The 21,773-nt window shown below is 39.3% G+C and overlaps 3 protein-coding genes across 5 annotated transcripts; all 3 read left to right on the top strand.

Moving 5' to 3' along the window:
- The first annotated feature begins 313 nt into the window (after window positions 1-313).
- On the top strand, window positions 314-5,342 carry LOC115045731 (uncharacterized). Its single transcript, XM_029505545.1, has 4 exons — window positions 314-421; window positions 4,202-4,542; window positions 4,650-4,712; window positions 4,805-5,342. Exons 2-4 carry the CDS (start codon window positions 4,227-4,229, stop codon window positions 5,089-5,091), a joined length of 666 nt encoding a protein of 221 aa, XP_029361405.1. The 5' UTR covers window positions 314-421; window positions 4,202-4,226; the 3' UTR covers window positions 5,092-5,342.
- Window positions 5,343-5,481: 139 nt separating this feature from the next.
- csad (cysteine sulfinic acid decarboxylase) lies at window positions 5,482-12,072 on the top strand. Its single transcript, XM_029505541.1, has 14 exons — window positions 5,482-5,886; window positions 5,976-6,121; window positions 6,205-6,331; window positions 6,430-6,520; window positions 7,536-7,758; window positions 7,860-7,939; window positions 8,379-8,433; window positions 8,554-8,670; window positions 8,777-8,841; window positions 8,972-9,053; window positions 9,155-9,354; window positions 9,694-9,745; window positions 9,852-9,941; window positions 10,107-12,072. The coding sequence occupies exons 1-14, from the start codon at window positions 5,862-5,864 to the stop codon at window positions 10,278-10,280; spliced, it is 1,527 nt and encodes a 508-aa protein (XP_029361401.1). The 5' UTR covers window positions 5,482-5,861; the 3' UTR covers window positions 10,281-12,072.
- A 657-nt stretch (window positions 12,073-12,729) lies between these two features.
- Window positions 12,730-21,014, top strand: znf740b (zinc finger protein 740b). 3 transcript variants are annotated; one of them, XM_029505542.1, is made up of 7 exons: window positions 12,730-12,825; window positions 15,960-16,110; window positions 16,306-16,533; window positions 17,103-17,231; window positions 17,315-17,444; window positions 17,666-17,784; window positions 18,440-21,014. In XM_029505542.1, exons 2-7 carry the CDS (start codon window positions 16,066-16,068, stop codon window positions 18,587-18,589), a joined length of 801 nt encoding a protein of 266 aa, XP_029361402.1. In that variant the 5' UTR covers window positions 12,730-12,825; window positions 15,960-16,065; the 3' UTR covers window positions 18,590-21,014. The 3 variants fall into 3 exon arrangements, with proteins under 3 accessions (XP_029361402.1, XP_029361404.1, XP_029361403.1); XM_029505543.1 differs by lacking the exon at window positions 12,730-12,825 and adding an exon at window positions 13,144-13,476; XM_029505544.1 differs by lacking the exon at window positions 15,960-16,110 and having other exon boundaries at window positions 12,745-12,825; window positions 18,440-21,013.
- The last annotated feature ends 759 nt before the right edge of the window (window positions 21,015-21,773 follow it).

Here is a 21,773-nt window from a genome sequence, read left to right as displayed (position 1 = left end):
AAAAGTAGGGTTTAAGTGCTTTTGTGTTTGAGTGCGATATTTCATGAAGTTTGGTGTTAAAACACCTAAAAGTGATCCACACCGCAGCCTGCCCTGACCTCTGTTGTTAGACGGGTGTTTTTTCTGTGAGCTCCTCGTGTTGTTTTCTTTTCTTTTTGTCTGTTTTACCTTTTTTTTACCTGAAACAAGAGATCCAGGGACACTTCTTTGAGTACAGGCTGCAGGATGTATTCAACCCCACCAGGTGTCATCAAGTCCCTCCGGCCGGTGACTGCAGTGAAATCAAGCAGCCACCGGGCGGAGGCACACAGACCAAACAGCAGCGAAAGCTGCACGATTTCACCAGACAAAGAAGAAACACAAAACGAGCGCAAAGACGCAGGATTAAGTCTTAAAATGTTAACGGCTTAAACGATGAAAGGTGAGGAAATGTGTTCAGTATTCCTGCATGAAAACACTTTTCATCGTTGTGTTTGATGTGTTTATTGAGTTTGTGTAACGAAGCTCATTCACTCAGATGCCACGTCGTCTCCTTAAAGATGCTGGTTTGAAGCAGACATATTTTCAATGACGCTTTATTTTATTGGTGCGTTTACTTTCAGAGCTCTGATATGAACAAACCTACTCTTTATTTTTTTTGGTGCGTTTATATTCAGAGCCCTGATATGAACAAACCTACGGTGAGAATGTGCTGAGTTGCTGTAGATGCGATATATATGATATCTGAACATACAATTAATAGTAGTTTCATTATTCTCAGCAGCACCCAGATACCGGATAAAACTCTGGGATTCAAAGAAAGACTAATCGATTAGCCTACTTGATAGGAAATTGATTGATCGTAATCAAAAAGGATCACAAAGCTGAAAGTACTCTGGCACCGTGCCGGATCTCCGGCGAGTGTCGTTGGACTGCGATTAAAAAAGCAAACCTGTTGAAGTCAGTTGAGTTCGCCGATCAACAGAATGAGTAAGGCAGCTTTCCCTCTGAACCAAACTGACATCACCAGCCAATCAGCAGGGGCGGACAGTAATTTTTGGGGGTACTTTTACTTTCACTTTACATTTGAAGAACAAATATTGTAATTTTTACTCCAATACATTTCTATTGATGCTCTCGTTACTCTCTACTCTAACATTGCTGTTCATTGTTTTTGTAACACTCCTCTGTACGTGTCCCAGGTAAGAATATAGCCACGATGTATCATCCTCATCCTACCTGGATTATTTCTCCATAAATATCAGCTCATTCTTCATCATACATCGTGGCTGTATTATTACCTGGAACAATCATTAGCTTGTATCCAGAGTTTGGTTGTCTTCTGTGGACATCACTGACAACACGGTCCAACTGCTCATCACTCACAGCTGAATACGGGTCTAAAAAAACATTAACAACGAGTAATGTCCCGGTCCTTCTGTGTGTTGTTGTGTCTGAAGCGGTGGAGTACTTCTTCTACATTTGCGGTCGACATCTTTGTGCGGAAATAAGGCCTGAATAACAACGTAAATAAATTCCTCTGCACTCTCTCTGTGACCTGACTGCAGCTGCAGCCCTCTCCTCTGTCCCTTCCTTTCTGATGGAGCTACCAAACTCGACTGTTTCTGTCAAAGATAACTTTTTGTGTCGGGCTTTAATAAAACCAGTATATACACTATGCCACCGTGCTGCTCAAGTTTAAATGGCAGAAAAAAATCGATAGATCAGCATCCTCCATCTGTATTTTTCCTTTACATCCCAAACTGGGAAACATAAATTAATTTTTTTATTTTAAATATATATATATATGATATATGTGGGGGGGAGAAAAAAAAAAAATATATATATGATAGATGCATACTTAATTTATCCTGAGGGAAATTCACTTGAATGCATCACTCACACAACAAACAATAAGACACAAAGAGACATGCTGTCTCAGCTTTACACTGTAATGTGCTTTACTTCCAACATGACAGACACACAGCTCATTTTTGTAGAGATTAGGTGATGAAAGGTTTACAAACACAAAATAGGCTCAGCAATGGAGAACTATATTGAAATATATGTTGATACTTGTGGCACATGAGATATTGTGTTAAAACAGCTACGTAATGTCCACACAGCTCCACTTTAGGGGATCCGACTCTGGGTCTTCTGTCCTGAGTCTCTCGTTCACTTGTCCCGTGGCCGCTGCAGTGTGACCGGCCTGAGTTTTCCCCTTTAAGGAGGTGGCCTTGTGGATAATGTGTGACGTAGTCAGCACGTAGCCATGTTGTGTTGCGTGTTTGTCCCTCTCTCCGGTGAATGGTGTGAGAAGTGACGCCAGCTGTAGCCGCCGTAAACTTTATAGTCAGTGTGCTGAAACTCATAAAAGTCCTGTGTTGTGATGTTGAAGGAAGTAAAGAGCTGAATAAAGCCGGCCCATGTGTTCAACTACTCCGCCCTGACTGCTAGTTACCATGGTTACCAGCATCAACAAGCCAAGCTAAGGTGAAACGAGACTTAGCTTTATAGCTAGCTACACTAGCCTATGCTGAGCTAGCTAAAGCGCAGAGCCGCGACTCTAACTCACTAATTCTCTCCTCCATTTTTGCCGTCATCCTGTAACTATGACAAGAAGTACTGTCATTAAAGGAGGCAGAGGAGGAACCAGACATGGAGCACACAGGACAGTCCGTTAATCAAGGTGAATAGCAGAGACAGAAACACAAGGTAACACACAACCAGGAGAGACTGGACCCCCGGAGTCTGAGACTGTGTTTATTGTGTCCATATCAAATATGTTATGTACAGACGAGAGAGTAGACCAGAAGTCTCCAAATCCGGTCCTGGATGGTTCCTGATTCAAATGAGTGACTCCTGATCAGACTTCAGCAGAGTTGATGACGATCTGATCATTTGAATCAGGTGTGTTGGAGCAGGAAACATCTAAAACCTGCTGGACACCTCTGGACTGGACCAAACCCCTCCTGAGACTAGAGACTAGACCGGATCCCTCCAGAGACCAGTTCTTGTTGGGCCTCTTTAACTGATTTTTGTGCAATAAACATGTCTGTAGCAGAATCCCCTCAGTGTATTGTGTAATGACAATAAAGCTATTTTCCTGTATTTCCTGAGGTATTTTTTTTTTATATACTTTTACTTAACTAGTTTTTTAAGCAAATACTTTATATTCTGACGAAGCTACTCTTACTTGTATTGGAGTAATATTTGACAAGAACTTTCTGTGCTTTTACTCAATTAGTGAAGTTGTGTACTCTGTCCACCTCAGCCAATCAGAAGGAGGGGGTGTGGTCTGGGAGAACCTGGTTGAGATCCAGCAGCAGGTGAAGCTGCATTGGTAACAACTTAAATAGCTCTAAGTGGTCAAACTCGGGGAATTACAGCTTCCAAAATAAACATAAATGGCTGCTGCATTGTGTTATTGTTATTGCGCTGTTGGAGATGATGGAGAGTTTGTGAAGCTTTGTGAAGCTGGGGGAAAACGTCCAAAACAGACAAAGGACTTAAAAATAAGTGGCGCTGGGCTTGGATAGAAGAGACGGTCAGAGACCACAAGCATTTTGGTTATTTATTTCCTATTTTGTATTTTGAATCAGAATAAAACAGTTTACTGTTGCACTCTGTTTACATGTTGTTTTTGTATAAATTGTCCTTTACTGAATTAAATGGTTCCCATTCGAATAATTCCTCAAATTAATCAAATTTTGCTTGACTGAGTTTCAAAATTATCATTATCATATTTAATTTCTAAATAATAATTTCCTGGTTGGAGCTTTTACAAGCCATCATTACTTGTGTCATCTCGACAACAACATAGTCACAACATCTTAAATGCTTCAGTCAAATTTAGAACAACACAAGTCCTGCATCAAGTTGTTTACTGTGTGTGATTTGGCCTTGTGGCTGATGATCAAGGTTAATGACCTATTACTTGAAAAAGGGATATGTACCATGATAACATTTACCAGTAGGTGGAAGCAGGTACCTTATTCTTAGATGACTTTGATAATCCTGCATCCTAGTGGTCATTAATGGGTGTCTGGAAGGAAACATTACATTGATATTTCATGAATGGGAGAATACCTACTGCTGGCACATTTGTTATGGAAAAGGAACACTGTACATTGGTCTGTTTGTTCACGGAAATAAAACATAAATAACTTCAGGTCTGAGTCAAAAAGATAATTCATCATGAGTGTGTTTTTTTTTTTTGCAGGAGCTAATTTAAGTGCCATTTGGTGATGGCAGAGGAACCAGCTGCAGAAACCCAGCTACTCAGAAGCCAGAAGGCAAAGTTAATAGAAATTCTCAGTAGCGACGCTGATTTTGTGCTGCAGTATGCAGACTCTCGCTCTCTTCTCTCCACTCATGGCTATCAGCGGTTGAAAGCTTGCCATATTCCTACTGAGAAGGTGACAGATCTTTTGGATCATATCATCCAAAGAGGGCCTGAAGCAGCGCGGGGACTACTGGAACTGCTGAAGGACCCGGCTCTCCAAGAAACCTTCCCATTGCTTTGTTTTATTAAGGATCTGCAAGTCAGCACATTCTCATCAGGTAGGAAAATGTCTGCTCAATTTTTCCAACAATCTCATAATTAATTGCTGTTAGATTGTTATATATATATATGTACATGTACATGTTTTCGCTATTTACACACCAAGAAACAAGAGGAAGAGCTCCTGATTTCCAGGAAACCATTCCAGCCAAATCGATCTGCAACAACAGTGAGTCACTTTGCACTCAAAGGTATTCCCACTACTATTCCCACTAACATTGAAAAACCTCACTTGCTTTATCCATCTGTTTCACGTGAAAGTGTCTCAATTAGTGACAGAGAAGCAGTTAATGGCCGTATCTCGGGCCATTGGCAGATCTTGGCGGGAGATTGGCAGGCTGGCTCTTGCGATCCCCTCTGTGAAGCTGGAGCAGATTGAGGAGGACCACTCAATTCACGTTGAGCGAGTGTTTGCCATGTTGCGTTACTGGAGGATCTGCCAGAGGGATGAGGCCACTGCAGCTTGCCTGCACTCCCTGCTCAGTCAGGGTGACTGGGCACTGCCACCTGAGAGTATCAACTTTCTATTGAAGAGTGAAAGAGACTAAAGCCCTTTCAAGTGGGAATGTTTCGCAGGATATTAACCCTCTCATGCATGTATTATGAAAAGCTCCCTCAGGATTTTTTCCTGTATTTATTAATCTCTAGGCATGGAAAAAAAAAATAAATGTCTTTTTTTTTAAACATACATTGTTCAAGGAGTTGGTGATGTGTCCACCAGGCTGAGAACACTCTTTTGAACTTTCAACTGATGAAATATGTTTTTAACAAAACAATGAATAAAATATGTTTAGCGGAATACTATGAAATATATATTTTTTACCTGCAAAGGTCTCCAAGAGTAGAAGGGATGGACAGATATTCCTTCCCTGCTCTCCACTTCTGACCTTCTCATCTTGTCCATATGATCCTTTGAGGACTTTTTTTTTTTTTTTTTTAATAAACACTTGAAGACCATATAATGGGATTAATCCAGAATCATACATGTTTTTCATGAGCTTTACAACCACTGAGCAAGATGTTCAAGGATCAATGTCCACTTTTTATAAGGTTTTTATGGCTTTTTTATTTTTTTGTAACCTGAAATTTCTTTGAAAGGGCTGTTGTATTTTCTCTTCTCAATAATGCGGGGCATTTAAAAAGGAAGAATGTTGTATGTTGTGTTTTTGACATTAATTAACTTTGTCAGGGGCAAAGGTCAACTCTATCACACCAGATAGACCAAACCACACCATCACCCTGCAGCCACTCACTGGAGACTATTTTGTCAGCACGGACAAATAAGGTGACAGAGTCATCAGCTTTTGAGACTGCAAATATGGCAAACAATTTTCCATCGTCATGTGAGTACAATATGCTGTCTATGTCTACGTCTTCCTCTTTAAATATAGAATTTTGGAAATGACAGTTTATATGTTTGTTGAAATAACAGCAGGGACTCAGCCCAAGGAGCCAGCTCTTCTCCACGACCTGAATGAACCTCTTATTGAGCATGCAGAGGGCCAACTCTTCTTGACTGAAACTTTCAAAATTATTTTGGAGGAGGTGCTCTGCAAGGGCACAGATGTCAAAGAAAAGGTATATCTTCACTGTGAAACCCATAAATCTCTTTCAGTGATTATTTTGAACAAATTTCACAGCACATTTTTTACTTCCTGCAGGTTTGTGAGTGGAAGGAGCCAGAAGAGCTGGCTGTGCTGCTGGATCTGGAGCTCAGGGACACTGGGGAGCCTCAGGGCAAGCTCCTAAAGAGAGTAAAAGATGTAGCCAAGTACAGCATCAAGACAAGTAAGACTGCTAAGACAGTTGAAACAGTGAAATATTTCACTTGTAGATTAATATTTATTTACTTATACTGAGACATTTCTGTTTTTCACCAATTTCAGGTCACCCACGTTTTTTTAACCAGCTCTTTGCTGGAGTAGACTACCATTCCATGGCTGGACGATTTCTCACTGAGGCTCTCAACACTAACCTGTAAGATTCAACAAAAGACTTTAACAGGCTATAATGAATAAAGAACATGTAAAAGATAAAGCTATATTAACTGTTTTCTCTGTGTGGGTTGAACCAGTGTAAAAAATAATTGCATATAATGGACATGTTATATAAACTACATACTTGATTACTGTAGATTTATTAATTGAATGACAAGTACATTTATTGACATAGCTCCGAATAATAACAGTCACTTGAAGGCACTATACCAGACCAAACAATTGATTTATTTACATCATTTACAGCATGACATTTTGAGAAATGTGGGTGTCAGGAGAAACATCTAAACCTTTTTCCCACTTATTCACGCCACAGTAACAGAGGACCTCTGAGGGCCTAGTTCAAATAAAACGGGGCAGTCCCAGCAGAATATCGCAACACTGCTATTAAGTACTTCAAAGTACAAAAGTGAGTCAAAAGAACAAGAGCTAAAGGAGGAGACCATAGCTCAGTGGACTGGGTGTATAGTACGGCCACTCAATACAGTGGAGGATGAGGACTTTGTTCTCATGATGGCAATTATAGATAGGAAACTGAATGTGCCAAAGAAAACCAAAATAAGTAATCTGATTGAGAAATATTAAAGATGACGTAAAAAGGTTTAAGGCGAGACTGGCAGCTTCCCAGAGGATATCCATTGGACTTGATTTATTGACTGACAGCATTATTCCTGGCCACAAGTTCCTGTTACTATAGTGTAGAAAAAAATAAACCAGAACACATACCGTTGGCCCTTGAACAAGTACCTCACCCAAACACTGTGCAGTCAATCTAAACGTGTGGATAAATGGATGCAAGAATGGGGCATTTTGAATGACAATATTACCATAATAACAGACAATGGCAGTAGAGTGTAGCGGAATAAATTAAGTTTCAGAAAGTTAAAAATACTCGAGTACATTACGTTATGTATAGCGCTCGAGTGTAAAATTTATTTCAACTGTTGTTGTTCGGCAGATGTATGTGAATCATTTTTTTGTGTGGTTATCTGTAGCTACACCTATGAGATAGCCCCTGTGTTTGTGCTGGTGGAGGCCGAAGTCCTGAGAGGGATGCATCGGCTGGTGGGCTGGACAGAAGGTGATGGCATTTTCTGTCCTGGTGGGTCGATCTCTAACATGTATGCCATGAACCTTGCACGCTACCAACTCTTCCCAGAGATCAAAAGCCGGGGACTGTGGGGTCTTCCTCGGCTGACCATCTTTACTTCTGCAGAGGTCAGGATTGGCTGTTGTTATCTAAAGGGATTGAGCTCATTACTGGAAAATTGAGCTTCATAAAGGATTTTCATGTTGTATTTTATGTATTAACTCTACAGAGCCATTACTCAGTGAAGAAAGGAGCGGCACTTCTGGGAATTGGGACAGACCATGTTATTTTGGTGAAAGTGGATGATGGGTAATGTATTGTTAATTGCAATATTTAAAGCTAGATTTATTCAGAAAAAATTATAAGCCATCATAGTAAATCAATCATTTTAGTAATTTGCCGTATACATTTATTTCCTGTTAACATACATTGCAACATAACCTTGGGGTATGATAACCTTACTATTTTCAGACCTATTATAGATTTTAAAGATTATGATTTTTCTAATTATTATTATTATTATTAGCAGCAGTAATAGTAGTACTATTGGTAGTAATAATAAATACATCAAATCAAATAAAATATGTTTATATAGCACCTAATCATAACAAAGTTATATTAGGGGACCTTACACATCTAGAGCAGATCTAGACCAAGATACCCAACATATCTCTCTAAGAGCAAGCAGATACATACATGCATATTTATACAATACTTGTATTTTCCTTTGCTCTCTCATGTGCTGCAGAGGGCGTATGATTCCAGAGGACCTGGAGGAAAAGATAAAGCTTGCAAAATCTGAGGCAAGAAAGTCAGCTGTGACATGTTATAGTTCAACCAACAAACCATTATTTTGTTCATGCTATAAGTCATAAATCAAACAGCACGAAGTGATAGCTCTCACTTTATTTTATTTCTAACAGGGTTCAGTGCCGTTCCTTGTGAGCTGCACATCAGGAACCACAGTTAAAGGCGCCTTTGACCCACTGGACCACATTGCAAATCTCTGTGAGAAATACATGCTCTGGATGCACGTAGATGTGAGTCCTCAAGTAGAAGAAAAATCCATGGCTGTTGACAAGCGAGCTAGTGTTATATTCATTAAAATCCAAAACTGAGGTTTGTCTGTTTTATTACTTGTTTCAGGCAGCCTGGGGCGGGAGTGTACTCTTTTCCAGCAAACACAGACATCTGATGAAAGGGGTTGACAGGTACTAACAGTACAGCCAGGAAAATGTATTTTACATTATGAAAAAGGAAAGAGTTTTCCACTATATAAGCAAATTTACAAAATGTGGTCACAATCATTATTGTTTATTTTGTGTGTATGTGTGTTAAAAGAGCAAATTCAGTGGCTTGGAATCCACACAAGATGTTGGTGGCTGGCCTGCAGTGTTCTGCCTTGCTGTTGAGAGATACTACGGTGTGGTTTCAGTTTGTGGCACCAAAATTATGTGCTACGTGTCATGATGTTTTAATGGTTTTGTACTTGAAAAGCACAATCGTCCATCTGCTTTTTCTCAGAACCTGTTGAAGCGGTGTCACAGTGCCAGTGCCACATATCTGTTCCAGCAAGACAAATTTTACGACGTTAATCTGGACACCGGGGATAAGTCTGTGCAATGCAGCCGCAAGGTGGACTGTCTGAAGTTGTGGTTGATGTGGAAAGCTGTTGGCTCTGCCGGTTTGGAAGCACGTGTTGACAAAGCTTTCATCCATGCAAGGTAAATAAGGAATACAGCTGCAGCGCTGCACAAGCCTCGGGGCAATCAGTGAAATCAAAATGAACTCCACTTGAGCAACCATAATTTAAAAGCACTGCTCTTATCAGTAAGTAGGCTATGTAGGTTTTATGTTTTCTGAATACAAACTTCATATAGAAAGGGTTCATCCTGTTCAGCAGTTGACTTGTAGTTGACCCTCCACATTTACACCTCAATCACATGGTCTTCACTAGCTCACCACAATTTAAGCGCAACAAATAGCACAAACATTATATCATTTATAAGTAAAGGCTTGGAGCTTAATTCTGTCCAACACAAAGTAAAAACTTGGTCCGACAGGTACCTGGTGGAGCAGATGAAGAAAAGAGAGGGTTTCCATCTTTTGGGTGAGGTAAGAAAATATCTCAAGCACACTGGAAAGATACATCATTTTTTTCATTTCAAAATGTATCGAGATCTAAATGTATTTTCTTGTTTGGATTTGTCTTCATGGACAGCCAGAGTTTGTGAATGTGTGTTTCTGGTATATACCACCCAGTCTGAGAGGAAAGGAAGAAAATGCAGATTACCAAGAGCAGCTGTCAAAAGTAAGCATCTCAATTACATTAGTGGACTGTGTATTAAAAGACAATAGTCATTTGATTCTAAAGTCACAGATTTTTAATTTCTTCATGGAGGCTTGTGGCCTGGTATTTTGTCTTCAAGGCATTTTCAATGTCTCATTTGTTGTGTCAACTGTTACTATTTTAAAGGTTGCTCCACTCATTAAGGAACGAATGATGAAAGAAGGCACCATGATGGTTGGCTACCAGCCTCAGGAGAACAGAGTCAACTTTTTCCGTGTGGTTGCGTTCTCTCCACTCATATCCCAGAAAGACATGGACTTCTTTCTTAATGAAATTGAAAGACTGGGAAAAAACATGTGACAGCTTAACTGTCTCGAGAATCTGAGCTTGTGAACAATGAAGAAGTCATGTCGTAAATTTCAAGAAACCAAGTAGCTGCACCATCAAATAGATGGGATTTGCTCATTTCAGACAGTAGTCATAAATGCAATAATATGCTTTCGGTGATTCTAGAAACAGGTTTTGATTTTCATAAAAAATTAATACGTTTTGTTAAATGATGTTTTGTCTATCCAGACATGTTTTGGTTCACTACTTGATTTTTGTCAATGCCCTCAGAACCATAAAAATACTTATTCAAATTATTTGAAATGATCTTATTGGAAATATTTTCACTCAATAGTTTTCCCAGTTCCCCAAATAATGTGCACGGGTCTTAAAATCACTAAAATATCATCAAAGCCAAAGAAGTCAATGCTTAATGAGTAGAACTGAAATCGTATCAAGAATTACATTTGTCTTTAACCTCCAGATTAACAGTGACATTTTTAAGCATTGAAAAATACACATGCACATTGGACATTTGTTAATCTCTGAACAAATATCATTCAAGGAATAAAGCAAATGTCCTTTTCAAGGAAATACTTTAAAAAATACACCTGACAGAGTTGACGTGGCATATTCTGAGTTGACCAATTAAAATTGTAGGAACAACTTGAAAAATCTAATTGAAAAGGTCCTCTGAACTCTCACCACTGTATAGATAAAGAAAATACTGTAATAGATGAAGGAAGCATCTGACATTATATTTTTTCCCCTGAAAAACAGAATTTTGTTAACAAAGGGGTCCACAAATCTTTCAAATACAAATTTCTATTTCTTTTTCACAAAAAAGAGTATAATCACAAATCGTCTGTTGATAAGTTTTACATTTATTACATTACAGTATTAAATTTTACACATTATACACATTTTAGCATTACAAAGTACTTTACACTACAGGCCTCTTTGCATGTTAATGTTGGGTTGGTAAGCTATACCATTTTAGTTGTTAGTTAGCACGGAGTCCCTCCACTGGCTCTATAAATGGAGGAGACCTTGGCATGGACAACATGCCAACATGTCGCTCCTTTGCTCCTCTACGCTGTTGTCTAAAGGACGATCTAGTATCTAATTCTTGCAGGCCTTCCTCTTTTCTTTCATTCTCTTGGTTCTTTGTGTGCCTGTTTCCAAAACTTTCTCTTCCACCTCTTTTCTCTCTCTTCCAAATTGCTGATCATCTTTATTTTGCCATTGTTCACCCTCTATCTCCAGCTTTGCCTCTCCTTTGTCAGGAACGCCTTCAGCTCAGGCTATTCATTTTTTCTCTCATATTGATACTCTGTTCCTTCTCCTTCACTCCTCAACGGACAACTTAGTGTAGTCATTATAACCTGACATACATACAGTACCATATATTTACATACAGTGCCACCAGGTTTATTATGGATAAGCATAACATAACACTTTATTGCATATCATGCTGAGCGGCACACATTTTTTAGTTGAACAGAAAGTGCATTAAAAACATTAATGTTAGTGAAATAAATACTACTTACACATAATATTGTTAAAGTTCAATTTCATATTACTTTTTGGAGTTTTTAAAGCATTAGAGTGTGATGAGACCTCCTTCAGGACATTGCCAGAAACCCTGCGGTTTTCATACACAATGGTCACATATCATATCATTTAGAATAAAAACAAGATGTTCGGAAGCATCAAAACATACGTTGTGGTGCTACCCTTGTCCTGTTTATGATTTTGGTTAGACTTTTGAAATAAATCACTGCTTTATGTTTATGAAAAATGAATTTAAATAAAGATGTCATAAAAGTCAGGCCTGCATTTTTGTGTTGAATCAGTGTGACCAGTTGATACCTGTTCTGAAATCTGTTTACCAGAGACTTCTTGAGACCACATTTAGCATGCACAACATCATTTGCAATTAGTCTCTTTTAAACAGTTTAGACCTAAACTAGACAGTAACATGAATATAGCACATCAAGTAATCACAAAGTCAAGGCAAGCTGCAGAAAACAATTTAAAAATAGTCCCAAAAATAAAGGGAAGCTATAAATTACATGCAAAGGTCACAGCTTTCCAGATGCTGAGGTGCTGAAGTGTTTTGTCCTACAGGAGGTCCTCCAAGGGTTGCAACTCTTTCCCTCGTTTTGTTGTATCATCCTTGCTGTTTGGAAACGAATCATCGACCATAATTCAGCATCATTTTTAACGCTAACAGTGAAGTCACATTGGATTTTCAGTGTTGGGCCCGATCTCCGCGTGTTTTGTCCAGATCAGTATGGTTTTGAAACAGCAGTAACGGGTGTATTTGAAAAGAAAGGGGGGTCCGTACGAGTGCAGGTCTCGGATGCTTGTGCTACGCCACTGCCCTGACAAAGCCCCCACAAACATGGTGGAACATCTCGGTTACCCCGCTTCTGTCACGTGACCGGCCGCCCGACCAATCACGGCTCTCCCCGCGGAGCGCTTCCGGTGGCGTTTCCTGTCAGTGTTTGTAAACTGAGAAGAAATTGGAAGTGCGACAAGAAATATTAACCTCGCAAACTCTAAAAACTGAAAGGTAAGCGGCCGGTTTTCCGACGCGTTTCTGTCCGGACTCTTTAGGCGCTCTGTAATCCGCCACCCGGGTGTTTCTAACGACAGCAGCCGGCGGGGGACGTGTTGTTCTGCGGTCGGCACTGAGCCCGCACGCCCTGGCTTGCTGTTGTTGTGTTGTCTGGGCGGGGGTGGGGGTGCAGTCATACAGGAGTTATCACAAAACAGCCTTTTGTGTTTGTTTGAGCTGAGACTGGGGAGTTTTTGCACCGTCTCCGCCCGTTTTTTTTTTCCAGCTCCGTCCATGTGGCCGTCGTGGCCTAGAGTCAGAGCAGGGAAGCTCACCTGCTCGGGGAGACACACTTCCCCCCAGAAAGGTGCCAGCTTTTAGCCAGCTTTTAGCCAGCTCACTGGCCCCTGTTGCTCCATTTTTATCAAGTTGTGTGTTGTTTCATGAACATGCAATCCCGGACTGACCCTGTGACTCGGTCTGTGTGTTCGGGGTCATTTTCCTGGGCTGATAAAACCGCCTCCTGGATTGGAAGTGAATGGATGAGAGTCAAATGTTTCTAACTTTAGCATTCAATCATCCAGCGATAGACTCCATGGTGGAGTTTATAAAATTGCAAAAATCACCACCTTCCTCTGTCACTTTGGAGGATTGAGCATGGTGAATGTAAGTCAATAGTTTAATGTTCAAGTTTAATGTTAACTACCAAAACTTTACCAAGGACCAAGGATGTTCCACTTATGTCAGTAATATTTGATCATTAACTTAATATTGAAGGGCAAACATCTCCCTGCAGTTGTTTTCTTTTTGGCCTTGTGATAATGAGTGTGTGCTAGTTTCCTAGTTTTGATTATATTGAAAATATGATGTTTACAAGGAATATGGTGAAACATCCATGTTTACATCATCATAACCATCATCACACAATGTTATGTGCAGGTTCATTTGTTTGCATGTGTCCAAATTTATTTTTAAAATTGTGCCCCTTGTTCCCATATTGACAGGAGTATCTCAAGCAGTGAGCCGAGACAGTTTGGTTTCAGACTGCATTATTAATGCTGCATTTACTTTTTTCCCTAACCCTGCCTTTCCCCCCAAAGGTTCATTGCCACATTTTTCTCTGTAAGAGAATACTAGGGGTGTCATGATGCTCCAAATCCTCCATTCAGTTTCATTTTCTAATTTAAGGTCAGGAATACCCATCGGTGTGTCATTTTAGACTAGTCTAATATCTAGTATCATTGGTTCTATGGGATTGTAACTCATTTTAATTTTATTTCACAAGATGGCCTGCATAGTGTCGTGAGTGTTATATTCTCCATCAGTTGATTGCAACTTACCACACTAAGGCCTTGTGGTCAACTTTAGATAATGAATTGAGAATACAATGTAACAACTTGTCTCACCAGTAAACTGAAAACTTACTTAGTGGGAACTTGCCATCCATGGAGGGCAACAGTCTTGTGGTAAGATGTGACCTGTCTGGTATTTTGTATTGTTGTTCCTGTATGATAAATTAAAGCTCAAAACCCTAAAGGGATTTCCACCACTGAATAAGGTCGCATGTCTGATGCTACAAATCCTCCTACAGTGAGTTATGGTTTTAGCTGGAAGGTGAATTTTGTGGGAGTTTAGGTCTAAATGAGGACACAAGAGTTGACTGCGTTAGTAGTGTTTTTTCCATGGCGTAGTCTACTTCTTTTGATGCCTGTGGAGACGTCCTGCCATATTTGTCATGTTGCCTGTGGAGTATGCCACACGTGAATAACAAAGCATACAAACTGTAGTTATCGTTCTGAAAACGTGAAATAACTCAAGAAGAAAGCAGATATTTCCACAGAGGTGGTTTCACTAGGGGGTTAAGCTAATGTGTCTCCTATATCAGCAGCTGCCACAATGTCTTTTAATGGGCTGCAGATTCAAGTTAGAGGAGGTCATGTTGGCTTCATACATGTATGTATTTTGGGGGTTATCTTGATATACCTGCAGGATGTACTGCTTTTGATTTTGAAGGTCAAAATTGTGATGCAATTTCAATTGATTTCTGATTTACAATATTTTAGGAATTTCCCCATCTGGCTACGCATAAAATTTTATCCTATGTAATTTGACACTCGCAAAATATGGCTGAGAAATATCATAAAACTAAGATAAGGTGCATTGGGGTTTGGGGATTTCTAAAAATCTGATTACAACCATCTACAAGTAAAGACACTGAATGATTAGCAGGGATTTTTTTTAGAGGAGTTTTGTCTGGAAAATATTTCTATGGAATCTGAACACTGCACTGATAATTTACTATTATTAGTGTTAACTAAGTAACTTTTATGAATTGGTGAAAAGGTGTGTGAGTCTAACAGCTCATAATTTTTTTTCTGTGCACATGAAAAATTTCTATCTCAATTTCAGTCATCAGTTAACTATCCAAAAAATTACATTTTAAATTTTTTAATTTTTTAATCCTCAAACACACTCAGCACAGAACATAAACAATTTTTTCACTACACTGGTGTTGCACTTGAAAATGTGCATATGTAGCATATTCTGTATGGATGATAATAGAAAAAATATATGTTTGTTATGTTCAGACATTATCATGCTGTGCTTTATGGTTACTGATTAAGAGCAGGTGTTCATTGCAGCTGCAAACACAAGTCTGAAATTCAGTTCACCGTGTAGTGAACCAAATAGCTGCACTAAGACAAACTAGCTTTCAATCAGTTCATAATACATCTATGACAAATTGCTCACAACAAAAATGTGACAACTCTTACACTTTTCGACAGCACCTTGTACACAAAGCATTTCTTTCCTGAGGTATCATTCCTGCTCACGTGTTTTGCTTTTCAAGCTTTTCTCGATTTTTTTTTTTTTTTTTTTTTTTTTTTCCCCCTTCCCCCATTATATTTCCTTTTTCTTCTACCTGACTGTTGTGTTCTGTCACCCGTGGTGACATGTGGAGTGCACCAAACCATTGGGGCTTTATTGCCTGATAAACTACACATTAATATTTGACCTAAATTTCTGGTCATAACCATACTTGGTGATATGATAGATACATCTAAAGAGACTGGTCTGGTATTTCAGCTCCTGATTCGAGCATAAAAACAATATTAGCCTCATGTTGTCCCTCATACCTCTACTTTCAGGCTTTGGCCCCTGATGATTTGGGTGGGTGTGGTCTCTTCTGTCACCCCTCATCCTGAGTGAAGCCCCCACTGTTCCCCCAAACACACACGCATTCAAACCACGGCGATGACACACCATTCCAACAACTCTGTTCGAGACCATATGAAATGGGTCAGTGGAAGTCTTCATCTCCAGAATCACCATCATGGTTTTAGTGTGTCCCGATGCCAGTTCATTTCTCTGTTCGTCCCATTCCTCAACCTGCACCCCCTCCTTCTCCTCCTTGACTCCTTGTTTCTGTGAGGAGTCCTATGTCCTATGAAAGGCAGTCCTCTTCCCACTGTGACATGTTGTTTGCATCTCCAGGCTGGGTTGCTGGGCTGTGAGGCGGTGCTGTCCAGCATGGCCCTGATGCAAGCCAACAGCATCCCAGGCCAGAAGAAGATGATGTCATCCTTGGGTCAGGGGCACAGGGCCAGTCCTGAGAGCCAGCAAGCCCACTCACAGCACAACCACCATGGACACCAGGTTCACCATGGACAACCACACAACAGCCACATGGGCCATCCTTCCACAGGGAGCTGCCCCCCTCTGGTGAGACAGATGTCAGCAACAGCTCTGTGCTCTCTTCTGAGCTTTGTCTTTTAATTTGCGTGGAGACAAAATAAACAGGGTCTGATGGGAAGTCTGTTAAAATTGAGATTTGGAAAATGTTTTCATGTACGGAATACAGGTTCTGAATACTCAGATGTTATGTAGTCAGAGCAAATTTAACATAAACTTTTGTGACTCAAAATGATACATATATCCTTTTTGCAATGGAGTTACATGATGTCACTATATAGTCAGTTATGTAAACATGTAATTGCCCCTGTTTAGTATTTTCAAGCACTATATAAATTTTGACCTGAGTTTATAACACTATATGCACTTCAACACAGGATGACATTTTAGGTGTGTTATTGCACAGTGATTGTCAACAACTGTTGAAGATAAATGACAATTTCCTTAATGTGTGCATTTGTGTATTTCTCTGGACACAAGGATATGGGTTTAGAAATGTGCTGCATTGAAAGCTAGCATATACTGATAAACAGCTGTTGCAGAGGCATAATGTTTGGTGCCATGCGTCCCACTAACGTATATTTTTCCTCCTCCAAAAGTTAATCCGAAAAGACGGAGATTATCATTCATCAAGGCTGTTGGAAGGGAAGGATATGCAGGCAAACCAGAATATGCAACCCAAGAAAAAGCACAAAAAATCATCCCACAAAATTAAAGAGAAAGTGGAGGTAAGGATTGTTTTCAACTGTAAGTACAAAGATCTACTGCTGAGGTCCAATTCATATTTAACAAATCTTATTTTTTTTGGTAGCATATACTTCCAGCTGTTGATATGGATGACGACAGTTCCTTGAAAGTCCAGAAGAACTTCATCTGTGACCACTGCTATGGGGCTTTCCGGAGTAGCTACCACCTCAAGCGACACATACTCACACATACAGGTGAAAACTCATACTCGTACATACAGATCACCTCAAACAATTTAAAGTGCTCACTTGGGGAAATCAGTGGTTTATCCATAATTTTCATACCTTGAATGGATTCATACTTTTCGTAATTCGTAATAAGACAAGATTTTATTCAGAAATCTGTTTAATGGCAGTATCTGAAAATTGCCTTTGAGCAAGCCAGTGATAAAGTGCCCAAATGTGATTGTTTACAGGGGAAAAGCCGTTTGCTTGTGATGCGTGTGATATGCGTTTCATCCAGCGTTACCACCTGGACAGACACAAGAGGGTACACAGCGGAGAGAAGCCGTACCAGTGTGATCGCTGCCATCAGGTCAGTCATTCATTCTGCCACATCACTCACTTTGCATGTTTTACAATGTTTTGAGCAGATGCTGTGTGATGATTGTAGATGAACTTACACCGTGCGTGTTAGACTTATAAGGGCTAAGTTAAAGTCAAATAACAAATACTTATCCAAGCCCCCATCAACATTACTGTGGTCCCCTTGAGCAAGGTATTTAACCCCCAACTAATCCTATTAAGCTGTTCAGTGGCCAACAGGTTAGACTGTGGATGACTTGGCATCTCTCACGGCATTCCTGTAAAAGAGTTTCTCAGTGAAACCACCTGAAAGAATAATAGTTAGGAGAAAAAAAAAACAAACTGCTGCCTTCATGTTTCCACTGTACATATCAGTTGACCAGCCACCTCGATTCTCACACTGAACATAAGAACAGAGCATCTGGTTGGTTTGTCTGTTCTCAATAAAGTTTCTCCAAAAAAAAAAACAAACTGCATTAACGATGGTGATTAAATGTCAATGAGTCTTGCAGAATTTTGGCATTATTTCAGAAATAGTTGGGGTTGTCACCAAGTCATTCTCATCTCTCAAATCATCTCGGCTTGATGTGTTCTTTAAGGTTTTAAGAAATCCAGCATTATTCTGCCACTTTGACTGAATCACATCTTTCTCTGCCTGGTTGCAGAACTTTTCTCGGACAGACAGGCTGCTGAGGCACCGACGGCTCTGTACAGTTGGGATGAGCAAAGAGGAAAACCAATATTCACAGGATACATCTGCCCATCCAGCTTCCTGGAGCCCCCTACAATCTTCCAACAACCGCCTGACTGTCTAACAACCCCTGAGCCCCAGGACCCCTCAGAGATCCTACAGACAACAGGAGTCTGCAGCTCAGTAATGTTGAACTTCAGAGCTCAACAGTACTGTAACCTGAAAACAGCCCAGCTTAAACACAACCAAATTTAAGTTTGCTCTCACCAGCTCATTCATGGAGCTTGATAGTAGTTTTTTTTTTTTTGGGTACTTTTTTTTTATGTCCTTTTACATTCATGATGTATGCAAAAGGAGAGGGATTAATTCAGAATCTTGGACAACAGATCATGACACTACAACAATAACCGAATGAAAAACGATTGCATCTCCTTTTAACTGAAAGGTTGCAGGTGTTTTTTTTTTTTTTGGTATTGCTGCCATGAGACTGCAAAGTATTTTTGGCTGCATGGACTTTCTGCAGTCAGCCCCAGAACTGCCTGTTATTACAGGACAACTCACTAAACGACAAACACAGAACCATGTCGTTTTGTTTTTTTTTTTAGTGTTTAGGTTCTTCTCATGTTCCCTTCCTCAGTCACCTACTCATGTTACCAAATACTGTTAATAAGTGAAACATCACAGCATGACTGTGGTCCATGCTGCCTTGTGGAAGTAATTATCCAACCATTCAGTACTTTGTTGCGTGCGAAACGCAACAACTACAATATACAACACTAAAGGCAAGTTAAATAAAACTGGCAGTTAACTAGATTCTCCTGAAATGATGAAATTTGAAGTTTTGTAGCAACACACATGTTCACTACTCTTCCTTGTTTTAAAGGGGTGATGTCCCAACTGTTAATAGGTTACACTGTTGAAAGGCTGCAGAATGCTGACAGGTTTTATTGAAGGGTTTTGTGATTTTTCTTGAACAAATTTGTTTTGCCTTTTTTTGGTAATCTTAGCTGGATTTAGAAACCACTTAATTGTGGCAAAAATTAGGTTTTTCTTTAAGTGCTCCTGTAAAATCCTCAAAATAAGTCCAGTACCTTTTTCTTTCTCTGTTCGGTAGAAACCAATGTCAGTCTTATTTTCTTTTCACTCAATGTTAGATTCCTTTGACTTAAAAAGACTTTCTAAGACCTTTTTTTTAGTAGTGAGGCTGCTCGGCATATTATCTGTTATGCTGAGATAAAGATTCCTGACAGTACCAGACATTACCTTCAAAAACCAATCGGAGCCGACTTTCACAAGTTGATCGAAAACTATAACTTGGCCTCTAATAGTTGTCACTGTTGATGCTGGGAAAACTTCCTCTGTACTAATCAGTTCCGTAGTTCATTGCTCTTGAAAATGGCTCAGATCAGTTCAAACATTTGAAAGTATATTCTGCCTCCTCCACAGATGTTGACTGAATGTGATCTGGGTACAGTGCCATTTCATCTTCAATTTAACCTTGAGCGTCTTCAGTGAAGATGGTAATTGTACTTTGTGGCCAGCAGAATACGAGGTCCACATGGTGTTTTCTATGATGATATCCTACACTATATGACTGTATGTTCAGGCCTTTACAGACTTATATTGGCTTGTAAACACTGGACTGAAGATGGTAGCTCAGCAAAGAATCGCAGGACTTCTAACATTTATCTCTTTAGATTAACATGTTTTACAGTAGACTGGTAGTTTTATTGCTGTCGGACTTTTAGATAACGTGAAAGGAGTTTGGGGCCCATCACTGACTTGTCTACTGTTTTATGAAGTTAATATATATTTAAATTGTAGTTGGAGTAGAAGATAGAACATATGGGACCTACACTCCAAAAGCAAATCAAAATATTTACAGAGTTATAATCGTTAGTCTGATGATTTCTTATGAAAACTGAAAAGGCCATGATGAGTTATTGAACTTGCTCGTAAGTAAGTGTTGACACACTTTCCCTTTTTAGTATAGCAGCCATGATTAGTCATCATATTTTTTCTTTTTTTCTTTTGCATGTATTTGTTGGAGGAACTTGTATTCATTTTTTGTTTTGGTAAAGATTTTTTTTTTTTTTTTCAACATTAGCCCCAACTTTTTGTCATTTTCCGGGGAGTTAAGTAAAGAGGCAGTCAATCATGATGTAGTGAGTGAATTTTTATGGCCCCAAGTCTCAATAAAGCTGTTACACTTTTTAAACAAGTTCAAGTTTTTCCCATGAGATCTCCATTTTTTACTTTTTAAGACTCAAGTCCAAATGCAGGGAAATGCAGAATATTTAAGGGACTTTGCAACATAAAATCCTATAAGTTATTGTGATTGATTTTAGTCATTCTATTGCTCACCACTCTGCCTGAATCTGCATAACATTTTATATATCATGTATCATAGCGCCTCTCCTCATTCTCAGCATAAATTAGAGACCAACACCAGAAAACTGAGAAACTGTTTAGAAATATACAATACAGCAATCATGTCAGCAGGTGGCATCCATGAACAGTCAAGGGTCTGTTTTTTCTTTGGCATACTTATGAAGATGTAGAAATAATAATGATCTGGATTTTCCAAGTTAATATTTTATCATACAGTGCTCCAGGGAAAATACCAACAACTCATAAGAAGGAGGTAAAATTCGATATTTTGAATTCTAATAACTCTGTTACCCTTAATAATTTAATACAAATCTAATATTATTAAATTGGTAAATGACTCTTAAGAGCCAGTTAAGTATAAAAAAAATTACCCCTCAATAATAATTTGAGAGAGTCAGTATCTTCCTTTAAAAATGAGTTGAATATAAAGTTTTGAGCAGGTCATTATTTGACAATAAGATCAAAACAAAACATCAAATTATTGCACTATGTACTTTGTATATTATTATGCATAGTATTATACAAAAATACAAAATAATAACAAATCTCCTCTTGTTGAAGCCCAGAGTCCTGAAACGGTCCTTTTTTCTGCCCACAACAAAACCCATCTTTTTGAACACTAACATGCTTTCATCCTGTCTTCAAGTTCGGCATCATGTTGAAAGTCTGTTTTGCCTTGTTGGTAAACTGATCAGAAGCATCAAAGCTCAAAGTCACTGTGACCACAAATTTTTGGCCATGTCTCATACATTACTATTCTAATAATCATTTTAACTCAAATGTCTAAAAGGGTAAATGATATAATGATGGCTTTTTATACCCAAACAGTCCATGCCAGCTTTACTGTGACACAACAATGTTTTGAAGAAACACATGTGGCCATTATTTAACATAATTCAGGCAGGGCAGATTGTGGC

Source organism: Echeneis naucrates, chromosome 7 (assembly GCF_900963305.1).
Source record: "Echeneis naucrates chromosome 7, fEcheNa1.1, whole genome shotgun sequence".
Taxonomy (NCBI): Eukaryota; Metazoa; Chordata; class Actinopteri; order Carangiformes; family Echeneidae; genus Echeneis; species Echeneis naucrates.
The sequence above is the reverse complement of the archived record's forward strand: the minus strand, read 5'-3'. Positions and strand labels throughout refer to the sequence as shown.

Excerpts from the sequence above, each read along its gene's own strand:
- LOC115045731 (XM_029505545.1), top strand. The coding sequence starts at position 4,227 with ATGGCAGAGGAACCAGCTGCAGAAACCCAGCTACTCAGAAGCCAGAAG. Across the intron at positions 4,543-4,649 it reads AGTCAGCACATTCTCATCAG|AAACAAGAGGAAGAGCTCCT; the intron begins GTAGGAAAATGT and ends TTACACACCAAG. Across the intron at positions 4,713-4,804 it reads CAAATCGATCTGCAACAACA|TGTCTCAATTAGTGACAGAG; the intron begins GTGAGTCACTTT and ends TTCACGTGAAAG.
- csad (XM_029505541.1), top strand. The coding sequence starts at position 5,862 with ATGGCAAACAATTTTCCATCGTCAT. Across the intron at positions 6,332-6,429 it reads CAAGTACAGCATCAAGACAA|GTCACCCACGTTTTTTTAAC; the intron begins GTAAGACTGCTA and ends CACCAATTTCAG. Across the intron at positions 6,521-7,535 it reads GAGGCTCTCAACACTAACCT|CTACACCTATGAGATAGCCC; the intron begins GTAAGATTCAAC and ends GGTTATCTGTAG.
- znf740b (XM_029505542.1), top strand. The coding sequence starts at position 16,066 with ATGACACACCATTCCAACAACTCTGTTCGAGACCATATGAAATGG. Across the intron at positions 16,534-17,102 it reads CAGGGAGCTGCCCCCCTCTG|TTAATCCGAAAAGACGGAGA; the intron begins GTGAGACAGATG and ends CTCCTCCAAAAG. Across the intron at positions 17,445-17,665 it reads ACACATACTCACACATACAG|GGGAAAAGCCGTTTGCTTGT; the intron begins GTGAAAACTCAT and ends GATTGTTTACAG.